At 36.6% G+C, this 19980-nt stretch overlaps 1 protein-coding gene across 14 annotated transcripts in view; it reads right to left on the reverse strand.

Annotated features, from left to right (window-relative positions):
* The window catches only part of GPHN (gephyrin), a 752379-nt gene that overhangs the window by 542661 nt on the left and 189738 nt on the right, over positions 1-19980 (reverse strand). For all 14 annotated transcript variants that reach the window (XM_036906015.2, XM_036906017.2, XM_036906020.2 and 11 more), the window contains exon 2: positions 2731-2809. In XM_036906015.2, coding sequence (XP_036761910.1) covers positions 2731-2809 — 79 coding nt within the window. The remainder of the gene's footprint in view (positions 1-2730; positions 2810-19980) is intronic.

The raw sequence follows: 19980 nt of genomic DNA on the forward strand, positions 1-19980 counted from the left end.
TATGACCAAAAACAAGTCTATTGCAGGTGATGGCCAGACACCTACGGGGGATGTCCCTACTGGTCTTGTGCCATTCACTACATGGGTAACTCCCGGTACCCACAGTATTACTCCTCTAACCGTTTCATAAAATATCCCAACAGCTCATTCTCCTTATCAATCCCAGATCCCTGGGACTCTCGATGAGCCACCAGAGTCACAGCCTCAGTTTACTATGGGGGGTCTTCGACCTCCCACGGTACCCTTCATATCTCTCGAGAGTATGTTCCCTCTCATTCCCAGATCTCTCAAGTTGCATCAGATATCGGACATTCTGAAAAAGTCATTGTCCAAACTCTTGACGGTGCCTCTTCATCTTCTTATCCCCGCCCCTCTTCTAATTTCTCCTACTCTTGGTTACAGCTCATTCAAGACACCACCATCTTTCTCAACCACACCCTCAACACTGCTAATTGTTTCTTGTGTGCATCACTACAGCGCCCACTGTTGGCCGCCGTGCCCCTTAATATTTCCAACTACTCCTTCCATGCAGAAGGACAACCCCTCCGCCCCCTGGCAGACATACCCCTATGGGAACCCGAATACGCAAGCAATCTCACCATCCACCACTGTGTAGGCCCAACTCCACCCCCCTCCAGCACACTTCACTGCCTCTCTATCTACACCCCTACCTTCGGCTCTAAGACTTTTATGCAACCGGGACACTTCTTTTGGTGTAATGGCAGTCTTTTCAACTCACTGCCTCCCAACTCCAGCACAACCTGCATTCTCGTCACCCTAATCCCACAGCTTAAACTTTACAGCATGGCAGAATTACTTGAGCTCCAACCTCCCTTGCCCTTGCCCACAAGAAGGGCTGCTTTCCTTCCCATTATGGTCGGTATTTCCCTAGCCACCTCAGCCTTGGAGCAGGATTTTCAGGGGGAGCCTTGGGTCACTTTCTATAGGCAATTAGAGATCTCAACGCCAAACGTGAGGGAGCCCTGACATCCACTGCCGATTCCCTGGCCTCTCTCCAAAGACAGGTCACTTCGCTAGCTAAGGTCACCCTTCGAAACCGGCGGGCCTTAGATCTGCTTACAGCCGAAAAGGGCGGCACCTGCGTCTTCCTTCGAGAAGAGTGCTGCTATTACATCAACGAATCCGGCATTGTAGAAACTGACATTACCAAACTCACCGACCTTGCCTCCAGCCTCCACTCTGCTTCCAATTCCAAGCCATTCTCTTCAATACTAACAAACCCCTTCCTCACCTGGCTGTGGCCCATTGCAGGCCCTATAATAATCATTCTCCTCGCCTGTCTCTTCTTGCCTTGTATAGTAAAGTTTATCAAATCCCAAGTTGGTAAAATCTCTAATCAAACTTTCAACCAGCTTTTACTCAGGAACTACCAGCTTTTAGCCACAGAAGATCCCTCACCCTCACGTAACTTCCTCACCACATGCTGAGATGGACCCCTCTCTCCGCTGGAAACTGTTCCTGGAAACAATGGCCGCAGACACCTGGCTTCTGGCACCCGTATCCTCTTGGCACCATTAGAATCAACAAGTCCTCAACCTATGGTTACAGGGAACCTTCATTGATTTCCAACCTGAAGAAGTCCACACCTACTCGTCCTTACTGTGGGGAGTCCTATCAACCCTTTCCCCCCAGTCCTCAAGCCCTCACTCCCTTCAGGAGGAAGCAGTTCAGCAGGAAGCAGTCAGAGAGAAAGCAACGTCCACAACCCCATAGAGGAGAAAGGGGGGAATGAAGGGCCCCCACCCATAAGATGGCGAACTTCCTGCTTCTCTTCCGAGTCCTCGGTTCCCGCCGGCGCCACCTGAAGCCCAATCACCTCTCTCCCCCCTCACAATCCCAGCATCTAGCCAATAGCCACCAGCCCCGTAGAAGTAACACCACAATCACCTCATGCCCCTTCCTATATAACCCAGCACCTTTCACTAATAAAGCGGAATTCTCCAGTGAATTGCTGCTGTGTGTCGCTCCTTCCTTTCACCTATCAGCACTCAATTTTCTTTTGTCTGCTGCCCAGGGCTTAACTAGACTTAAATGTTTGTTTGTTTGTTTTAAATAAAAGGTGATCTTAGTGTGAGAGTATGTTCATACAGGATAGAGAACACATAATTTGTAGTAAATATAAAAAAGCAAAAAACTTAATTAATTTTTGAAATAGAAATAGAAAATGACATTATAGTAAAGTATATGGTGATAAAGAAAGGGATTGACTCATGAGCAAGAATGTTAAAATTGAGAACTATAAAGCTTTTCAATAATTTTGTGCTATATACAGCTTTCTAATGTAAAACATTAAAAATATATGCAATATATTCAAATATATTATTACAGTGATTTTATGTATGTAGTCATTTTTATAAATAATTATATTATTCAAAAAAGCTTAAAATTGATGTGAACAAATTCAGTCTCACCTTCCCATGCAAGTAAATAATCATCTCCCCTGCCTAGTATCTACTGTCACATTGGCAAGACATCACCATTAGTAGGGACTCCTTGGAATTCAATCATTAATCATAACACTACCTCTTTGTCTCAAAGAAATGGTTCCATAGCTTCACTTCTGTTAAAACTGTTCCATGTGCTTCACTATATGTAATACATATTAGAAAAAAAAATTCACATTTAAATTCTCAGTAAAACTCTTTTGAAAAAAGGCACACCAACCATAAAGTTTTAAATTATACCTAGTACTGAAAATCAAATACTCACAAAGAAGGATCTTGTATGAGATCTTTTAGATTTATCCCACTGCGATCTTCTGCAAGATTCCTGAAGCAACTATCACTCACTAAACAGGAAAGGGAGAAAGAAAAAAAATTAACTTTTTGTTCACATTTCATTATAATACTACTAACCAAAAGGAATTTTTAAATTAAAATTGGCTCTCAAGATAGGGTGTTTCCAAACATCAATACTGATCAATTTCTGAGCCTGGCAGATTTAGTAACTAATATTAATATTCAATAACAAGCCACCAATATAAGCATAAAGACTATATATAAATGCACTATATAAAAGACTAGACATTTAGGACCAAATTTTATTCTTATAAAACTCATTTACTAGAACATAGTGGCAAGTCACTGCTTCCACAACTAGGGAAAAAAAAGATAAATTATCCACCAAAATCATGTTTTTAAAGATACTGGAAAGCAATGGGAGCAAAAAGCATAAACTAGGAAAGAGTGGTATCTCTTCTTAGGTAAGCTTAGCCTTATACTTGTTTTCATTTCTGAAAGGATTTGCCATCTACACATGAACTAAAAATTAGAAAGAGGGACACCACTAGGGAAGAGAACCTGGTATGCTCCTGGTTCATGGGCTGGCATGACAGATTGGGATCCTATGGAACCCCCAAAACATAAACCATTTTCTCCTGGGAGATGTGCTGAGGGCTGGGATTGCACAAAAGGATTTGCAGGGAGGAGGAAAGAATGGGCGGGAGGACAAATAACGTTTTCGGTAGTGTTGTGGTGATTAGGAGTACAATGTAACAGGTGGAACTTATTGCTTTCAGTGTAGAATTTCAACAGGCCTCTTCTCAAGACACTTGCTCTCAACAAAAAGCACACCTACCTTGACAGAGGGGATGAGTAAAAGCAGGAAGAATTCAAAAGGTAGAGTAAAATCTCCCAAATTTCAAAGTATATAAGTACAAAGTCACACCAGAGAGAAATACCTGCAACAGAACAGGTCTTGCCCTTAGACATTTAAAACCAGAAATAGACTAAATAGATCTAAAACTGTCATTCAAACCACCCAGCTCAATTTATGGTAGAATTGAGGTGATTAGCACTTAGTCATTTCTTTCTAATACAGAATTGAGAGAAAATAGCATGTACATCAGTTTCTATGATACTCTAATAAACACTATATGACAAAAAATTACAAAATATGGAGGAGCCAAGATGGCAGCATGAGTAAGAAAGTGAAAATCTCTTCCCAAAAACATATATATTTTTGAAAATACAACAAATACAACTATTCCTAAAAGAGAGACCAGAAGATACAGGACAACAGCGAGGCTACATCTACATCTGCGAGAACCCAGCGCCTCACAATGGAGGTAAGATACAAGCCGCAGCCCGGTGGGACCTGAGCGACATCCCTACCCCAACTGCCTGGCAGGAGGAGAGGAGTTGGAGTAGAGAGGGAGAGGGAGCCCAGGACTGCTAAATATCCAGCCCTAGACATCCACACTGGGAGCACAGACACACAGTGTGTGATGTGCTGGATACTAGGGTAACAGGACAGTAAAATCTACAAGCGGGTCCATGCAGCCGGCACCCCTAGGACAAAAGAAAAGCAAGTGCATTTTGAAAGTCTTAAAGGGACAGGGGCCTCAAAGCTGGACAGAAGTATCCCAGAGCACACAGCCCAGCAGCTGGGAATCCCGGGGAACTCCAGACGGCCTAACCCCCAAAGCGGCAGGGCAGCTCTGAGGCCCCTCACAGCGATGAACAGCCTCCCGCCAGTTCCCCGTCCAGCACGGCCGCCATAGTGGAGCAGCAGCCTGAGGCCTGCCACGTCTACAGCAGCTGCGTGGAGCTCCACAGTAGCCTGGGCAAGAATCAGAGACCCCATCTGTACACAAATGCCCAACACAAGTCGCTAGGGGTCGCTGTTCTCCCAGGAGACGAACGCAAGGAACAAACAGGAAGGGATTTTGTTCTCCTAGCTGACACAGGTGCCATCTGCCCATCACCATGAAAAGGCAGAAGAATTTGATTCAGACCACAATCACACAGACATCCTCCACTGAGAGGGAACCTGGGGAGATGGACCTAACCAATCTTCCAGAAAAAGAATTCAAAATGAAGGTCATAACCATGCTGATGGAATTTCAGAGAAATATGCAAGAACTAAGGAGGGAGAATACAGAAATGAAACAATCTCTGCAAGGACTTCAAAGTAGAATGGAAGCGATGAAAGAGGCCATTGATGGAATAAAAATCAGAGAACAGGAGCGCAGAGAATCTGACGCAGAGAGAGATAAAAGGATCTCCAGGAAGGAAAGAATATTAAGAGAACTGTGTGACCAATCAAAACAGAACAATATCTGCATTATAGGGGTACCAGAAGAAGAAGAGAGAGAAAAAGGGATAGAAAGTGTCTTTGAAGAAATAATTGCTCAAAACTTCCTCAGACTGGGGGACAAAATAGTCTCTCAGATCACAGAAGCACACAGAACCCCCAACACAAGGGACCCAAGGAGGACAACACCAAGACACATAATAACTAAAATGGCAAAGAGCAAAGACAAGGACAGAGTATTAAAGGCAGCCAGAGAGAGACAAAAGGTCACCTACAAAGGAAAACCCATCAGGTTATCATCAGACATTTCAACAGAAACCTTACATGCCAGAAGAGAATGGCATATATTTAATGCAATGAAACAAAAGGGCCTTGAACCAAGGATACTGTATCCAGCATGATTATTATTTAAATATGAAGGAGGGATTAAACAATTCCCAGACAAGCAAAAGTTGAGGGAATTTGCCTCCAACAAACCACCTCTACAGGGTATTTTAGAGGGACTGCTCTAGATGGAAGCACTCCTAAGGCTAAACAGATGTCACCAGAGAAAATAAATCACAGCAAAGAAACTGGAACAATCAAATACTAACTAAAGGCAAAAAATAAAATCAACTACCCACAAAAACAGTCAAAGGAAACACGAAAGAGCACAGAATAAAAGAACCAACATATAAAGAATGGAGGAGGAGGAATAAGAAGGGAGAGAAATAAAGAATAATCAGACTGTGTTTATAATAGCTCAATAAGCGAGTTAAGTTAGACTGTAAGATAGTAAAGAAGCTAACCTTGAACCTTTGGTAACCACGAACCTAAAGCCTGCAATGGCAATAAGTACATATCTTTCAATAATCACCCTAAATGTAAATGGACTGAATGCACCAATCAAAAGACACAGAGTAACAGAATGGATAAAAAAGCACGACTCGTCTATATGCTGCTTACAAGAGACCTACCTCAAACCCAAAGACATGCAGAGACTAAAAGTCAAGGGATGGAAAAAGATATTTCTTGCAAACAACGAGGAGAAAAAAGCAGGTGTTGCAGTACTAGTATCAGACAAAATAGACTTCAAAACAAAGAAAGTAACAAGAGATAAAGAAGGACATTATATAATGATAAAGGGGTCAATCCAACAAGAGGATATAACCATTATAAACATATATGCACCGAATACAGGCGCACCAACATATGTGAAACAAATACTAACAGAATTAAAGGAGGAAATAGGATGCAATGCATTTATTTTAGGAGACTTCAACAAACCACTCACTCCAAAGGACAGATAAACCAGACAGAAAATAAGTAAGGACACAGAGGCACTGAACAACACATTAGAAAAGATGGACCTAATAGACATCTATAGAACTCTACACCCAAAGCAACAGGATACACATTCTTCTCAAGTGCACATGTAACATTCTCCAGAATAGACCATATACTAGGCCACAAAAAGAGCCTCAGTAAATTCAAAAAGATTGAAATTCTACCAACCAACTTTTCAGAACACAAAGGTATAAAACTAGAAATAAATTGTACAAAGAAAGCAAAAAGGCTCACAAACACATGGAGGCTTAACAACATGCTCCTAAATAATCAATGGATTAATGACCAAATCAAAATAGAGATCAAGGAATATATGGAAACAAATGACAACAACAACAAAAAGCCCCAACTTCTATGGGAAGCACCGAAAGCAGTCTTAAGAGGAAAGTATATAGCAATCCAGGCATATTTAAAGAAGGAAGAACAATCCCAAATGAATAGTCTAAAGACACAATTATTGAAATTGGAAAAAGAAGAACAAATGAGGCCTAAAGTCAGCAGAAGGAGGACATAATAAAGATCAGAGAAGAAATAAATAAAATTGAGAAGAATAAAACAATAGAAAAAAATCAATGAAACCGAGAGCTGGTTCTTTAAGAAAATAAACAAAACAGATAAGCCCCTAGCCAGACTTCTAAAAAGAAAAAGAGAATCTACACACACCAACAGAATCAGAAATGAGAAAGGAAAATATCATGACAGACCCCACAGCAATACAAAGAATTATTAGAGAATACTACATAAAACTATATGCCAAAAAGCTGGAAAACCTAGAAGAAATGGACAACATCCTAGAAAAACACAACCTTCCAAGACTGACCAAGGAAGAAACAGAAAATCTAAACAGACCAATTACCAGCAACAAAATTGAATCGGTAATAAAAAAAACTAACCAAGACCAAAACTCCCGGACCAGATGAATTTACTGCGCAGTTTTATCAGACATACAGAGAAGACATAATACCATTCTCCTTAAAGGTTTCCAAAAAATAGAAGAAGAGGGAATACCTTCAGACTCATTCTATGGAGCCAGCATCACCCTAATACCAAAACCAGGCAAAGATCCCACCTAAAAAGAAAATTACAGACCAATATCCTTGATGAACATAGATGCAAAAATTCTCAACAAAATATTAGCAAACAGAATTCAAAAATACATCAAGAGGATCATACACCATGATCAAGTGGAATTCATCTCAGGGATGCAAAGATGGTACAACATTCGAAAATCCATCAACATCATCCACTATATAAACAAAAAGAAGGACAAAAATCACATGATCATCTCCATAGATGCAGAAAGAGCATTCTACAAAATTCAACATCCATTCAAGATAAAAAGTCTCAGCAAAATGGGTACAGACGGAAAGTACCTAAACATAATAAAGGCCATATATGAAAAACCCACAGCCAACATCATACTGAACAGTGAGAAGCTGAAAGCATTTCCTCTAAGTTCGGAAACAAGACAGGGATGCCCACTCTCCCCACTGTTATTCAACATAGTACTGGAGGTCCTAGCCATGGCAATTAGACAAAACAAAGAAATACAAGGAATCCAGATTGGTAAAGAAGAAGTCAAACTGTCACTATTTGCAGATGACATGATATTGTATATAAAAACCCCTAAGGACTCCACTCCAAAACTACTAGAACTGATATCAGAATACAGCAAATTTGCAGGATACAAAATTAATACACAGAAATCTGAGGCTTTCCTATACAGTAACAATGAACTAATAGAAAGAGAAACCAGGAAAACAATTCATTTCATAACTACATCAAAGAGAATAAAATACCTAGGAATAAACCTAACCAAGGAATTGAAAGACCTATACTCTGAAAACTATAAGACATTCTTAAGAAAAATTAAAGAGGACACTAACAAATGGAAACTCATCCCATGATCTTGGCTAGGAAGAATTAATATTGTCAAAATGGCCATCCTGCCCAAAGCAATCTACAGATTTAATGCAATCCCTATCAAACTACCAACAGCATTCTTCAATGAAGTGGAACAAATAATTCTAAAATTCATATGGAACCACCAAAGACCCAGAATAGCCAAAGCAATCCTGAGAAGGAAGAATAAAGTGGGAGGGATCTTGCTCCCCAACTTAAAGCTCTACTACAAAGCCACAGTAATCAAGACAATTTGGTACTGGCACAAGAACAGAGCCACAGACCAGTGGAACAGAATAGAGTCTCCAGACATTAACCCAAACATATATGGTCAATCAATATACGATAAAGGAGCCATGGACATACAATGGGGAAATGACAGCCTCTTCAACAGCTGATGTTGGCAAGACTGGACAACTACATGTAAGAGAATGAAACTGGATCATTGTCTGACCCCATACACAAAAGTAAATTTAAAATGGATCAAAGACTTGAATGTAAGTCATGAAACCATAAAACTCTAAGAAAAAGACATAGGCAAAAAAAAAGAGCAACTTCTTCATGAACATATCTCCCTGGGCAAGGGAAATAAAAGCAAAAATGAAGAAGTGGGACTATATCAAACTGAAAAGCTTCTGTACAGCAAAAGATACCATCAATAGAACAAAAAGCCATCCTACGGTATGGGAGAATATATTCATAAATGACAGATCTGATAAAGGGTTGACATCCAAAATATATAAAGAGCTCACGCACCTCAACTAACAAAAAGTGAACAATCCAATTAAAAAATGGGCAGAGGAGCTGAATAGACCATTCTCTAAAGAAGAAATTCAGATGGCCAACAAACACATGAAAAGATGCTCCACATCGCTAGTCATCAGAGAAATGCAAATTTAAACCACAATGAGATATCACCTCACACCAGTAAGGATTGTCACCATCCAAAAGACAAACAACAACAAATATTGATGAGGGTGTGGAGAAAGGGGAACCCTCCTACACTGCTGGTGGGAATGTAAATTAGTTCAACCATTGTGGAAAGCAGTATGGAGGTCCCTCAAAATGCTCAAAATAGAAATACTATTTGACCCAGGAATCCCACTTCTAGGAATTTACCCTAAGAATACAGCAGCCCAATTTGAAAAAGACATATGCACCCCTGTGTTTATTGCAGCGCTATTTACAATAGCCAAGAAATGGAAGCAACCTAAGTGTCCATCAGTAGATGAATGGATAAAGAAGATGTGGTACATATACACAATGGAATATTATTCAGCTATAAGAAGAAAACAAATCCTACCATTTGCAACAACATGGATGGAGTTAGAGGGTATTATGCTCAGTGAAATAAGCCAGGCAGAGAAAGACAAGTACCAAATGATTTCACTCATCTGTGGAGTATAAGGACAAAGGAAAAACTGAAGGAACAAAACAGCAGCAGAATCACAGAACCCAAGAAAGGACTAACAGTTACCAAAGGGAAAGGGACTGGGGAGGATGGGTGGGAAGGGAGGGTGAAGTGGGGGAAGAAGAAAGGGGGCATTACAATTAGCATGTATAATGTGGTGGTGGGGGCACGGGGAGGGCTGTGCAATACAGGGAAGACAAATAGTGATTTTACAGCATTTTACTACGCTGATGGACCGTGACTAATGGGGTATGTGAAGGGGACTTGGTGAAGGGGGGAGTCTAGTAAACATAATGTTCCTTATGTAATTGTAGAGTAATGATAGCAGCAAATAAATAAATAAATAAATAAATAAATAACAAAGTATGGGAATTGGCACAAAATGTGACTAATAATCAAGAAAAAATTGCATATATAAACCATTTTACCGATGATACAAAATTAGAAGATAAGGATTTTTAAAAAACTTAAACTTTAAGAAAACTTATTTAACCTAAGAAAACACAGAAAAATGTTTACAGTAGATGAAAAGAGGAAAATTACAGAAGAAAATTCGTATCTATGTAAAGAATCAAATAGTAATTGTATAAATGCAAAATATCTGAAATTAAGAAATCAGAGGGTGAGTTTTATAGCTGATTCAATATAGCAATATATAGGATTAGTTAACTTGAAGAGATCAGTAGAAAATATCCAAACTGAAGGAAGAGGAAAAAGAAAGAACAATGGAACAGAGCATAAGACCTGAGAAAAAACTGAGACCTCAATGAATTCTTTATGCACAACCAAGGATAAAGAGACCACATAAAACCCAGCAGGAGAGATGGAGACATGGTAACAGAAGGAGTCCCAATGCCAGTGTGGCCCTGCAGTAGGGAAGAATGTAATTGAGCTATTAAAGCACAAACTCACCTGCCCTGGGTCACACAGAAAACAGCCTTGAGTTGGAGGATTTAAAGCCAACCATGACTATAATTGAAGGAAGTTGATTTTTAGAACTCAAGCACCTGCCAGATGGCAAGGAAATTGCCAGAGCTCTCTCTGGGACCAAAGGTGCTGGCATTGTTTGCATTTCCCCAAGACAATGCTAGTGCCTACCGGAGCAGAGTGCCATTGTTTACACCCTTCTCCCTCAACCAAACACTGCTAGCTCAGATGGGAGCAGGGTGAGTGCCACTGTTTACATTCCCTGAACATTGTTAGTGCAGATGGGAACAGGGTGAGTGAGCTTCATCATTTTGTTATCTATGCATGCAGGAGCACATTAAGTGCCATTGTTTATGTTCCCCACACACTCTGATACTAGGAAGGGGCCTGGGTCAGGATGAACACACCAGATCCAGATATAAGGAAGGTGGCTTCCCAGCCTACACCCAACCCCAACACATCGGTAAGAAATCCAGCAGTACTACCAAGGCAGTACTAGAGTGACACTCGCATGGATTCAACCTGCCCATGCCCCTACCATCCCTGGCAGCCCCCTTTGCACAGCCCTGGCCCACTGTCAACCCGGCAGACACCTTCACAATGCAAGCATTCAATAGTGGGGGAGAGAGCCCTTTCGTTTAATTCACAGAAACAAACACTGAAAGTCAAACAAAATGAAGCGAGGCAGAGATATGCCTGAAACAAAGGAACATAACAAAACTTCAGGAAAAAAACCTAAATGAAACAGAAGTAAACAATCTACCTGTCAAAGAGTTAAATTACTGGTTACAAAGATGCTCACTAAAGAAGAGTGGAGTGGATGAACTCAGTGAGAACATCAACAGAGATAGGAAACAAAAAAGAATTTATCACAGATGAAGACTACAATAAATGAAATGACAAACACATTAGAGGGAATCAACAGTATTTTAGAGGATGCAGAAGAATAGGTCAGCAAATTGGAAGACAGAAAAGCACTCAAGTAAAACAGCAGAAAGAAAAAAGAATGAAAAGAAAGAAGAGACGTCTAGGCCATGTATGTACCTCAACATAAAAAATTAAATTTAAAAGAAAAGACATTTGGGAATCAAACAGCCCAACGTAATTGTTGTTGAGAATAGGAGACAGAGGGTGGGGACGAAGCAATAGTTTCAGAAAATAATAGCTGAGACTATTCCAAAACTCCACACTGACTAAGGAAGTATAGCCAACTCCACATAGGGAAAAGGGAAAGAAAATCACACCCAGCAGTCAAACCGCTGAAAATAAAAGATAATAAGAAAATGTTAAAAACAGCTGGTGGAAGAAAATGGACACATCATCTTCAAAGGAAAAACCATAGAACTTACAGCTAAGTATTCAACTTAAATTAAAGAATCCAGAAGACAAAGGAACAATGGTTAAAAGGCTTGGAAGGAGAACAGAATCTAAAAGTCTGTACCTTGATAAAATATCACCTTAAAATTAGAGGCAAAATAAAACTTCACTTAAAATATTTTATATTTCTTAGCATGAACATTAAGCAATTATTTTCTATTTCAGTTTAACAGATTTATTATATGTGTTTGTGTGTATATATATATCTTATGTATTTATCTTTGCCATTTCTAATCTACATAAGGAACAAGAAGAATACAACACTTGTCTTGTTCCTTTCAAAGATTCAAAGATAATCACCCAGTATTTTATTTGGATTTTATATTTCCTTTTTTTATAGAGAATCCCTCAAAATTACAAGCTTTAAGCCTTCTAAATTTGGATCTTCATCTGCTATAAATGATTAGTACATATAAAAAATGACACACTAACAACTCTGCAGAAAAAGTTTGGATTCCTTTATATTATTTGCAAAAAGATACCCCCACCTTTTTTTTGCAATAAATAAAGTAATTGTGATAAATATATAATTTTCATTTCATATTTAATACTGACTCAACCTGTGGAGTTGAGAAAATTCTTCTGCTTTTCATAATTTTAACACAAATGCTCTTCATTATACCATTTCCTGAGTAGGGCCAAAAGCAAAATAATACAATGTTGGCACATTGTAAGAAAAACTGGATCCCAGCTGAGTTGAACTAAAACTGAAGATATATTATAAAATTTGTTCTCATAAAGTTGTACACCTGAAACTAATGTAATGTAATACTGTGTGTCAACTACCCTTCAATAAAAAATAATTATCTAAAAAAAAAAAAAAGAAAAAAGTTTCTTACCGAATTTGGCAAATATGAGAGTTTATTACAAACTCAGGAACCTGAAAGTTTTGGAGGCTCAATTAAAATGGAATAAACCTTTGCTCCTTTAAAGGCTTGCTAGTCTGTTATCTGTGAAGTGAGTTTTGCTAAAGGCACTTTTCTAAAATTCATGTCTCAATCCAAATTTTAAGTTAAAAACAGAGCAAGAAATCTAAAGAAACAGTTTCTTAGCAAAAGTTCTGAAACTCTGGCTGCCTAACAAAATATATTGCTTTTAGTTAAGGTTTTTTTCACCAAGGCAACAAATTTTGTTTTTGAATTTCAAATTAAGAATATGGCACATTTTAAGAAACTAGTGAACATACTGTCTGATGTATAAATCACACCAGAATCAATCAGTTTTGGTCATTATATTTTTTTGTCATCTTTTTCCTCAGTATATACTAACTAAAGGAATTACTCTATTCTTTATTCCACTGATAAACAAAGAGTTCTTCAATATGTCATCATAAAAGTCAGATAAAATAGGAGAAATCATAATAAAAACTTGTTACTAACATGAAAACCATAAACTTGCATCTCAGTCTGGTTTATATTGATATAATAATTAACTTATAAAGGAACAAAGTAAAATTAATTCAAAATATTTGTAAAATGGTCTCTAACACAGTTTATCCAATCATATGCATTTTTTCCTACAAATGTTCATCTTTCAGATCTATAATCAAGATAATATTGCCACTATGTGCTAAGCATTTCATATTCATTATCTTACTTAATCTTCATAATCATTTGATGACTGAACTATTTGTATCCCCATCTTACAAATGAGGACACTGAAGCATGGGGAGATTAAGCATCCTGCTAGAATTCATATAGCTAATAAATAGCAGTACTGGGAAAATCTACATTAACTCCAGAGCCTACACTGTCAAACACTGTGCCATAATGACCATCATTCTGATCGATTTCTCACATATTCCAGATTCCACATTTCCACAACTTTAAAGCAATAAAAGATACACAATTAAAATTCATTATGAGATGACAAATGCTAAATCAGAGCATTATTAAAGCATTACAGTTTTCAAAGTTGAATGAAACACTGGAGATCTTCTAGTTAAGTGGATATTCTAGTTAAGCGGTTAGTTAACTGTGCTTTGTATCTGATGGGTTCTGTGGAGGTATCTCAGATCAATGACATCCCAGCTCTTTCAGCTAAAGAGCTCTGTTTCTGTTTTATATATTAGATTGCTTCAAAAATTATATTTGAAGAAATTCACTAAAGAAAATTTTATAGAAGTGGAAACACACATATACACATACATACACACCTTAGAACAAACTGTATTAGTTCCACTCTCCATTATTTTATAGATGAAAATCATGGTTTGCCTATGATCAACAAATGTCAGCATTCAAACTCAATACACTTAGAAATATTTGTAAAATAAACCCCTAGCAGGGTTCTTAGTCAATCATGCACCTTTTTCTGTATGTATTCACCTTTCTGGCCTATAATCAAGTAACAGTTGTCATTAATTATGTGCTAAGCATTTCATGTGCATTTTCTCATTTTTAAGAAGTATAATATGAATAATGAATATAATCTTTGATAAAAGATCTTCATAATGTATTTTCTAAGTCCTGTTATTATGAATTATGCCATCTTATTATTAGGAACTATATTATGAAAGACCTAGCCATCTCTTTCTTACTTCTAGGATGACATTTATATTCTATCTTACACTGGTCAAGAAGGATTTTGCTGTAACAAGAAAATTTCTATTTTCACAAATTCATGTTTAAAATATAGCACAGGAGGAATCAAATGATTATAAAACAGATTGTATTGTCCCATGTGTAAGAATATAAAAATAGAGCACCATTTGAAAATTACTAAGGTGACAGTAAAAACATATTCAACTCAAAATTTATTCATTCTGTAGTTTCTAAACATCCAATGAAATAAAATCCCAAATGGCCCTGTGAAAACAACTGGTAATTAAAATAAAATATGCATTTATGCTATAGAGAGAGTCCAATGAATTTTTTCAGTGTATACTGGGTAAATGAGACAATAGTTTAAAATCAAAGGAAAGGATAAGGATATTGATATAAGTGTTTCCAAAGACAAATATTTGACAAAAAGAGCTAGTTTTGGAATACTACATGTTTTCCCAAAAATATCCCTTTCTGTTATGAAAGTTACATGTTTAGTGGAAAGTGTCAGTATGCTATAATTCTAAAATACTGCCAAAAATTCAGCACTTAATCTATTCTGAAAACATATTAGATAGCTTAATAACTGAAATAAGAAAAATTAGACTGACTCCATAATCTCTGGTTTCATTTTTCAAGATAAATCTGTATTTTGTTATTTAAGCAAAAATGCACATATCTCAAAATTAACCATTTTAAAGTACACAGTTCAGTGACATTTAGTATATTCATAATATGCAACCACCACCCCTAATTCCAAAACATTTTCATCATCCCAAGAGAAACCCATTACCCATTAATCAGAGAGTCTCCATTCCTCCCTTTCCCAGTCCCTCACAACCACTTTCTATCTGCTTTCCATCTCTATGGAGTTAACCATTCTGGACACCTCATACAAATTGAAGCATAGAATATATGACTTTTTGTGGCTGGATTCTTTCCCTTACCATCATGTTTTCAAGGTGCATCCATGTTGTAGCACACTATCAGTTCTTCATTCCTCTTTATTGCTGAATAAAATTTCATTGTCTGTATTACCACTTTAGTTTATCAGTTCAATCTTTGTTGGCCATTTGGGCTGTTTCTACCTTTTGGTTATTGTAAACAGTGCTGAATGAGCATGGGTGTACAAGTATTTGTTTGAGTACATTTCCAATCTTACAAAAGTTAAAACAAGAAGCAAAATCTACTTTCCTGATGAATTTGCACAGATTTGTTTTCTGAGTTCAAACTACAGTTATAGTAGCATATTTTTGGACCTGATACATTACAAAGAAAAATGTCATTATTTCAAAATCCATTTAACTCCGTAACTGAGGAGACCCCACCGTACCTTTGGGGTACATACCCAGAAATGAAATCGCTGAATCATCTGGTAATCCCAAGTTTAATATTTTGAGGTGCCACAAAATTGTTTTTCAAAGCAATTGCACTATTTTATAATCCACCAGCAATGTATCACATCCACCGTATCCACAGTTCCTTTGTCTGTTTTTTGTAATATAGTCATAATAGTGAGTATGAAGTATAATCTCTTTATTTTGATTACATTTCTGTAATGAAAAATGATGTTGACCATCTTTTCTTGGGCTTCTTGGCCATTTGTATATCTTCTTTGAGGAAATGACTGTTCAAGTCCTTTACACACTTTTGCTTATCTTTCTGTTGTTAAGGTGAAAGATGTCTTTATATATATTCTAGACACTAGATCCTTATCAGACTTATGATTTGCAAATATTTTCTTCCATTCTGTGAATTGGCCTTATGTTTGCTTGATAGTGTCCTTTTATGTGCAAATTCTTAATTTTGCTAAAGTTCAATTTATTATTTTTTCTTTGGTAGCTTGTGTCTTTGGTGTCATGTTTAAGAAACCATTGCCAAATCCAAGATCATGTGGAATTTTCCCTATTTTTTTGTAAAATTTTATATTTTCACTCTTATATTAAGGTCTTTTATCCATTTTGAGTTAATGTTTGTGCGTGGTGTGAGGGTAAGAATCTAACTTCATTCTTCTACATTTGGTTATATAATTGGTCTGGTACCATTGTTTGAAGAGGCTGTTATTTTATATTGAATGGTCTTGGCGCTCTTTTAAAAAATCAACCATAGATATGTGTTGGGTTACTTCTGGATTGAATTCTATTGCATTGATCTATACTACTTCTACCCTTATATTAATATTACATTGTTTTGATTACTATATCTGTGTGGTAAGCTTTTGAACTGGAACTGTGATTCTCCCAACATTTTACTCAATATATTTTGGGGTACACATCATCCCATGCAATTCCATATAAATATTAGGATTCTAATCCACTTTTTATACCAAATTTGAGTCCCTATTTTAAGCAGATTGATTTTAAGAAACATTTACTGATACAAATTATCTACTCTTTGATATCACTTTTTTCTGATACTTAAATCCTACAATTTTCTGCTAGGAGGAAAGTTCCCTGAATTCTTCCTAAAACGATGTAAACTAAGTACAAAGAACTATTACAAAGCAAACTGAAAGAAGCACATGAACAATAAAAGAAGTTAAACTGTTGTGACAGATATTTCATAATTTTCTAATGTATTCAGTCTAAAATCACAAGCAAAAAAATGCTTATGTGCAAAAGTTATAATATGATAGTCATTTTAAAGCTATCAATGTTTAATTTTAAGTAATTTCAAGCTGCTTTATGCACTTGTGTGCTGTCATAAGGTAACACATTTCCATTCTGACAAAAGTTAAAAAAAGAACCAAAATCTACTTTCCTGACAAATTTGCAACAGATTTGTTTTCTGAGTTCAAACTACAGTTCCAGCAGCATTTTTTGGACCTCATACAAGTACAAAGAAAACTTTCCTATTTCAAAACCCACTTAACTGTAACTGAGGAGCTTCCACCATATCTTCAGTTGGAATGGATCATTCTGCAATATAATGACATGCAAAAAGGCAATAAAACCTAATAGAATTCTAAAAATGCATTCCAAATAATTAATGTGCTCAATTAAAATCATAAAATCATATATTGCTATAATTATTTGCCAGTAACTATCCATGTGAAAAGACATTTGCAAAGATAAAAACTCTATACAAATCAGCATTAACAAATTAACATTTGTAATAGATTTTGATGACAGGAAATAGTAACTATAAGCTCTAATTCTCATCCCCACCCAATCCCATTCTTTAAATTGGTAAACATGTATGACAAATATTACACTCAATTATTATTGTAATACTTGATTTTGTAAATACTAAAAATTGTGGAAATCTATATTCTTTCTTGCTTGCTATAGTAGTATATACATAATATCCGCAATTTGCCTCTTGGTTGACAAAACCTAGAAAAATTTACTATTGGGCTCTTTATGGAAAAAAGTTTACTGATCTGGTTTATAGGAACATGGTAGAAATACCACATACTCTTCAGAGCTAGTTGATAGAATTCCTAGCAGATGCATTAGTATAACATATGCCTATGAATCTGCACAGAAGGTGCTAATTTATGCTCTTCTGTATTCCTTTATATCTCTGGCCAAAGCCCGTATTATAACTCAAGTTATCAAGTTATAGCTTCATCCATCCCCATACAGATTATCTTAACCAATCAATCTTAGACAATGAGGGATCAATGAAGACAGTGTTGAGCCACAACTATCATGCCCACCCTGAAGTACCATGGAGATCCCACCTGATGTACCAAAAACCAAATGGAGTTCTTGAAATCTCCTCCAACCTGTCAGTAAAGAGGCAGTGTCTACCTCCCTTAACATGGCTGCATGGTAACTGAATAAACCAGCTAGAAGAGAAAGTTTAAATAAGATCCACAGTTCATAACATAATACCCAGCATGTCAGGTCTCAATCAAAAATCAATTGTCATAACAAGAACCAGAAAGATATCACAATGAATGAAAGAAAGACAACTGATAGGTCCAACATCAAAACGGTACAGATGTTAGAATCATCTGACAAAAATGTTAAAAATCAGAGAAAAAGTAACTGAAAAAACAAAACAAAACACAACCAAAGCCTCAGTGACCTATGGGACAATAACAAGAGACCTAACTTTTCTATCCTCTGAGCCTCAAGGTAGAGAACAAAGAGTGCAGGGCTGAAAAAGAATTTGAGAGAATAATGGCTTGAAACTTCTTGAACTTGGCAAAAGACATAAACATACATATTCAAGAAAAGTTATGAACATACATATTCAAGCAAACCTCAAACGTGATAAATTTAATGAAATCTATACCAAGACAAATCATGGTCGAATTTCTGAATGGAAGACAATCTTCAAAACAGTGAAAGAGAAACTACACCTTAGCAACATGGGAAAAACAATTTAAGTGACAGTAGGTATCTTACAGAGATTAAGTTTCCCAGATAAATGAAGGTTAAAATAATTCATCACCATTAAACTAGCCTTACAGGACATGTTAAAGAGACTTCTTTAGATGGACATGTTCTTAAGACTAAGTATTTTTCATCAGTGAAAATAAACCTACAGTTAATGGTAGTAGACCAATTACTAAGCAAGTACGAAGTTTAAAAAACAAAAATAGTAAAATAAACTACACACAAAATTAGCCAAGGGATATACAAAAGATGGGGTTTATGACATACATAAAGGGTAGAGGAAGAAGAACAAAAAATTGTACTTTCAGAATGTGCTCAAAATAGAATGACTATCAACAATATAGACTGTTACATATTTAGTAAATGATTTCTGAATCTTATAGTAACCACAGGTTATAAAGAAGACCATGTAAAGCCTATAATAGATACACAAGAAGTTTAAAAAAGGAATCCAAGCATAACACTAAAGAAAAACATCAAACAACAAGAGAAGAGCATAAGAGAGGAAGAACATAGAAGAAGTACAAAACAACCAGAAAACAATAAAATGGCAATAAGCACATACCTATCAATAATTACATTAAATGTAAATGGACTAAATGCACCAATCAAAAGGCATAAGGTGGCAAGTTGGATAAAGAAACAAGACCCATGTATATGCTGCCTACAAGAGACTAATTTTAGGCTAAAGACATAAGAAGACTAAAAGTAAAGGGATGGAAAACTACATTTCATTTAAATAACAGGGTGAAAAAACCAGAAGTAGCAATACTTATACCAGACAAAATAAGACTTGAAAACAAAGAATGTAAACAGAGACAAAGAAGGACATTACATAATGATAAAAGGGATCAATCCAACAAGAGGATATAACAATTATAAATATCTATGCACCCAACATAAAAGTACCTAAATACATAAAACTAATACTAACAAAGAGAAATGGACAGCAACAAAATCATATTAAATGATGTTAATACACCACTAATATCAATGGGACAGTGGATTGGCTGCTTCTCACAGTATTAAGAAATGTCTATGGATGAGAAGAACATGCTCCTGAAAGAGATGCAAGAAATGGCAGCATGAG

The sequence above is a fragment of the Manis pentadactyla genome, chromosome 11 (assembly GCF_030020395.1).
Source record: "Manis pentadactyla isolate mManPen7 chromosome 11, mManPen7.hap1, whole genome shotgun sequence".
Lineage (NCBI taxonomy): Eukaryota > Metazoa > Chordata > Mammalia > Pholidota > Manidae > Manis > Manis pentadactyla.